Below are 5517 nucleotides of genomic sequence, written 5' to 3'. Positions count from 1 at the left end.
TGTTCTGTTTGACAAAACTGAATGAATAAGTGTATTTAGGGGGATGAGGATGGAGCATGTATACTTTTTTAACCTTATAAAAATTGGTATAAATAACCATGCAAATACTTACAACAACAAAGGCCTTTGATACAAATACAAGTATCATACGATTGTTGTTTTAACCATCTATAGTTACGAACAAGAAGACCTTTGATACAAGTATCAAATGAGCTCATTATATAATAATAATAATAATAATAATAATAATAATAATAATAATAATAATAATAATAATAATAATAATAATAATAATAATAATAATAGTAGTAGTAGTAGTAGTAATAACGAAAAATGTATCATATCAGGATGCAATAAGAAATTCATGACAAATAATGCGTAAGAAACAAAAAAAGAATTTGGCATGTCACCTGAGAAAAATAAATGTTGATAAAAATGCAGATGAGGTAGGAGGTACAGCAGCAACTGTGTGCTATATGAAGGGGTTGGTGGATCAAAGTTTTAATGAGACCAGCATGGCAGCATCCTTAAATATTTTTTTCACAAAACTAAGATACTTTTTTTTGGAACGACACAAAACTAAGATACTTTTTTTTGGAACGACACAAAACTAAGATACTATTATAATTAGTCTACCGCTAGCACACATGGTAGGTGACATAATAGATCATATACTTTTCTTTTTAAAGGTGTGAATTATTCATAAATGTCGGGAGGTCTAGCATACGTTTTCTTAATCGGGTCCGTGCTAGAGAGTCCCCTCGCATAATAGATTCTATATTTTTTTTTTTGGAATGGCACAAAACTAAGATACTATTATAATTAGTCTACCGCTAGCACACATGGTAGGCGACATAATAGATCATATACTATTTTTTTGAAAGGTGTGAATTATTCATGAATGTCGGGAGGTCTATCATACGTTTTCTTAACCAGGTCCGCACTAGAGAGCCCCCTCGCATAATAGATCCCCAATTTAAACCCCTTAATAAGAAACCTCTATCACCTAAACTCGAACTTGAGACCTGGAGTGAAAAATTCATCCAGACCCACAATAGATGAAACTTAAATACCCGTATTCACTATTAGAATACTAGTAATGTTTAGATCATATACTTTCTATTCAGATACAAACAAAGCATATATCTTAATTAGTGTGTATATAATGTTTTAATAATTAGTCTACCGCTAGCACATGTGGTTGGTGACATAAGACCAAAGGGTATGGGCCTCGTCTCCGGCCCGTCTCCCTCGTCGTGGGTCGTCCCACACCGCCCCCGGGGCCCGTTGCGTTGCCTTCGTCCTCTCCGAGACGTTGGAGACGGACCAAAAGGTTTGAAAAAGTGCCCCCCCCCCCCCCCCCAAACGGTAACATCCCTATTTTATATAAAAAAAATCACCCCCACCACTATATATTCAACCTTTTCACCCCATTTTTTTTTACCAAAACCTTCCACTTTTCACCCCATTTTTATAAAAAATTCTCTCCCAACCTTAAAAAAAATTATGGATCCCTACAACTCAAATAATCCTAACTCAAGTTCACTCCCGTTTTCGTCACCCGGCTACACACCCGTCATGGAAAACTCTTTTGCGGGTTACCAACAAATGCCCAACGCTTTCAACAAACGAAACCAATACCCTATGCAACAACCCAACATTCCGTTCAACCAAATGCAAATGCAACAACCCAACATTCCGTTCAACCAAATGCCATATCAAATGCAGCAGCTAATGCAAAACCCGCTAAATATGTCATATCAACCACCGCCACAAGCACGTCCAACACAAATCGAGGAAGAAGACGATGACGTATAGGTTGTGCCAGAAACGCAACCTGAACCTTCAAAAAAGAGAAAAAAAGGGAAAGGGTAAAAAAGAAGATGCAGCCGCCAAACAACAACAACGGCCATGGTCAAAATTGAGGAAGAGGCGTTCGCGAAGGCATATCTTGGCTCGTCAACGTCTCCTATAATCGGTAAAAATTAATTTTTTTGTACATTATATTATTATTGTTATTAAATATTATTTGTACATTATATTTTTGTTAGAAAATATTATTATTGTTATTAACATTTATTTGTACACTATATTTTTCTAACAAAATATTATTATTATTGTTACTAACTTGTACGTAACAATCAACAAAGCGATGGGTTTTGGCAAGAAACCCTTAATATATTCCATGCGATTATGGAACAAGGCGAGTACAGAACCGTTGATTCTATCGGCTTCAAGTGGCGCAAGATGAATACGTTGAGCCAACGCTTTTGTGGGTTTTATAACACAACGCTCGCCAACAAACCGAGTGGGTGGAACAACGAAAATGTTTTCAATGAAGCGTTGCGTTTATACGAAAATGAAGATAAAATTTCTTTCCCACATGTCCGTGCTTGGCAAATTGTAAAGGATCATTCAAAATGGAAGGCAACTCCAAATGAGGTTGCAAGCGCGAAACGAGCAACCAAACGGTCTAAAACTTCCGAGTCAGGAAGTTATAGCGTTGGAGGCTCAACCGGTCGTTGCCAAATAAATATCAACGACGAGTCCGAGTATGACGAGGAGCCGATTGGAGAGGAAGAACGTCCCCCAGGAAGGGACAAAAGTAAAAAGATAGCGGCTGAAAAAAGGAAACAAGCCGCATCAGGAAGTGGTGGTGGTTCGAAGTTGGAAGGTATTATGGCCGAGTTGAAAGCATTCAACCAAACCTTTACCGAGATGCAAACCGAGAAGGTAAAGGTGAAGAAACGACAAGCCGAGGAGAAGCAAAGGAGGCAAGAAGAAGCGCAGCAGTTGGAGGAATGGAAAATAATGACTACCGACCTTAGCGAATATCCACCGGAAGACCGTCCTATTTTACAAATGATGAAGGAAAAAATGGAGTGGGGGAGTGTAGTTTTTTTAAATGTAACTTTAGGTTTTTTTTAAGTGTGTTTTTTTTAGTTTTTATTTAAATGTAACTTTAGGTTTTTTTAAAGTGTGTTTTTTTAGGTTTTATTTAAATGTAACTTTAGGTTTTTATTTAAGTGTAACTTTTTTATTTTTATTTACTTTGTTTTAATTAATTAATTAAATAAAAATAATAAAAAAATAGGGGATGACCATCCATCACATCCTTGGATAGTCCCCAAAAGATGGTCCTTCACCTTTGCTTACTTAACGTCTACGTGACGGATGGTCCCTTTGGAGTCTATCCTCACCATAGTATAATAGATCGTATACTTTCTATTCAGATACAAACAAAGCTTGTCTTAATTAGTGTGTATAATATTTTAGTAATTAATCTACAGCTAGCACATGTGGTCGGTGATATAATAGATCATATACTTTCTATATTCAGATACAAACAAAGCTTGTGTCTTAATTAGTGTGTATATATAATAATTTAAAAGACCAAATTTCATATGACATATCAATGCACATCATGTGATTAAAAAAGGCCCCATTTATTCCCACACCCCCTAAATCTTATTTTCACATCCCTAGTGTATACGGGCCGTATACAAAATATACGGCCCGTATAAAATGTTTTTGAAAAGTAAAATGCGCAGAGAATGTTTTTTTTTATTTATTATATACGGCCCGTATATAGTTATACGAGCCGTATACAAGTGTATACGATTTATAAAAAGTATACGGCTCAATGGATTTATTTCTGAGGTTTTTGATGTTTACCAAATGTATACGGGCCGTATAACTGTATACGGGCCGTATAGATTAATGTTTTTCAATTATCACGTTTTTTCCCGTAAAACCACCATCATTCTAGGGTTTCAATTATCACGTTTTTTTCCCGTAAAAGCACCATCATTCTAGGGTTTCTAAACTCTTCATCACCATGGTTTTCAGGACCGGATCGGACATTGAACCGTACGCCTTACTGGTTCACTGGTTGAACCGGTTTGACCGGTCGGACCGGATTTACAAACCGGATGACACAATATATATAATATATTTAAACCCCTTCAACTTCAACAACCCTTAAACTTCAACAACCCTTCAACTTTTCAGCTTAGTGCTTACATATCTTTTTTCATAAAATCAAACCACAAATCTGTTCCATTCTCTCTCAAAGAAAAACCCTTATCTCCGAATCCGATGATAGTATAAAAGTTATCGTCAAGGATCAGGTTAGATTTTCATCAAATGTTGTTGAAATTAACCATCAATACTTATGATCTGTTCATGTTTTGACTTTTGGTGACAATACACATGTTTTTGTGATATTTGCTGAGGGACCGAACCCCGGTTGGACCAGTTGAACCAGCCGGTCCGAACCGGTTACGAAAACCATGTTCATCACCTTTAAACAACGTTGATCGGAACACGCCGCTTAAATCGGAGCACAAGTAGAGTAACGTTACCGATCAGTCCGTTGATCAAGTAACTAGCAGAAGAACCCGACACAAACAAGTTCTCCACAGTTTGTTATTCAGATCTATGTTCGGTCATCTTTCCAAACTACAACACACGATAACTTTAAACTTTATAGTGTGTGATTTGACCAGGAAATGATTGGAGGTGATTGCTACCTTTAATAAGCTGTCCTAGTTATCAAATTCGATTTCAACAAATCTTTTCCTTTTCCTTCAATTTCTAGAACATTCTCCTAACATGAAGACGTGTCGGGTTCTTCTACTAGTGGTATTTTAATGAAGTATTGAAGATTGAATGTGCAAACCCAACCGTTTTTTACTACGGAAACGGTGGCTATGCGAAATACAAACCGCAACCGTTTTTTACTATGGAAACGGTGGCTATGCGAAATACAAACCGCAATCTTTTGTGACTATGGGAAACACAAGTTTTCTTTTTGAGCTTGATGGATGTCCGTTATCTCAGTTGAGGCGGGCATTGTTTAAATCTGAATATAAGTAGATGTTACGTGTAACTTCATTAAACCAAGAAGAAAGCCTATTTCGAAACACATATGTTCGTATCAGTTGTTTATCACCCTGTGTGAGCATTGGAAACCCAACAAACAGTCTTGACAACTGTGACAACTTATCTATCTGTGTGTGTCACATCCATCCTGTTATAGCAATCGATATGATTAATGTTACAGATTTTTTTCTAATTAGCGTTGTTAACTACCAAAAGAATGCATACACAAATAGTTCTAGTGGACGAAGCAAATAGACCATTGTTATTGTGTCTATCTCGGTTGTTCAGTATTTTCGTGATAATAAAACAAGCAGACATTGTGGATTCTCAGCATTATTCGAATGTAAGTGGATCGGGTTCTGCTAGTTATTCGGAATGTTTCGAATCATCACAGAAGACGTGTCGGTTCAACTCTCCTATATCAACATACTCTTCTCCAGACGCTTAGTTGTTACGAATGACAACTTGAGGGGTCTAGTTAACTTTCAGATTCAGATTCAGATTCAATTCAGGAAGCAGATGATTGGAGCGTAGGAATCAATGCAAAACCCTCACCCTCAAAATCAACCAGAAACCAAAGGAAAAAGGGCAGATAATGGCTGATGGTTCTTCGTTGAGGAAACCAAACGTAGA

At 36.8% G+C, this 5517-nt stretch overlaps 1 protein-coding gene across 1 annotated transcript; it reads left to right on the top strand.

The window, feature by feature from the left end:
• The first annotated feature begins 2193 nt into the window (after positions 1-2193).
• On the top strand, positions 2194-2928 carry LOC110931176. Its single transcript, XM_022174583.1, has one exon. It carries the CDS (start codon positions 2194-2196, stop codon positions 2926-2928), a length of 735 nt encoding a protein of 244 aa, XP_022030275.1.
• The last annotated feature ends 2589 nt before the right edge of the window (positions 2929-5517 follow it).

This window comes from Helianthus annuus, chromosome 3, assembly GCF_002127325.2.
Source record: "Helianthus annuus cultivar XRQ/B chromosome 3, HanXRQr2.0-SUNRISE, whole genome shotgun sequence".
NCBI lineage: Eukaryota > Viridiplantae > Streptophyta > Magnoliopsida > Asterales > Asteraceae > Helianthus > Helianthus annuus.
This window is presented reverse-complemented; position numbering and strand designations above follow the sequence as displayed.

Excerpts from the sequence above, each read along its gene's own strand:
- LOC110931176 (XM_022174583.1), top strand. The coding sequence starts at position 2,194 with ATGGAACAAGGCGAGTACAGAACCGTTGATTCTATCGGCTTCAAGTGG.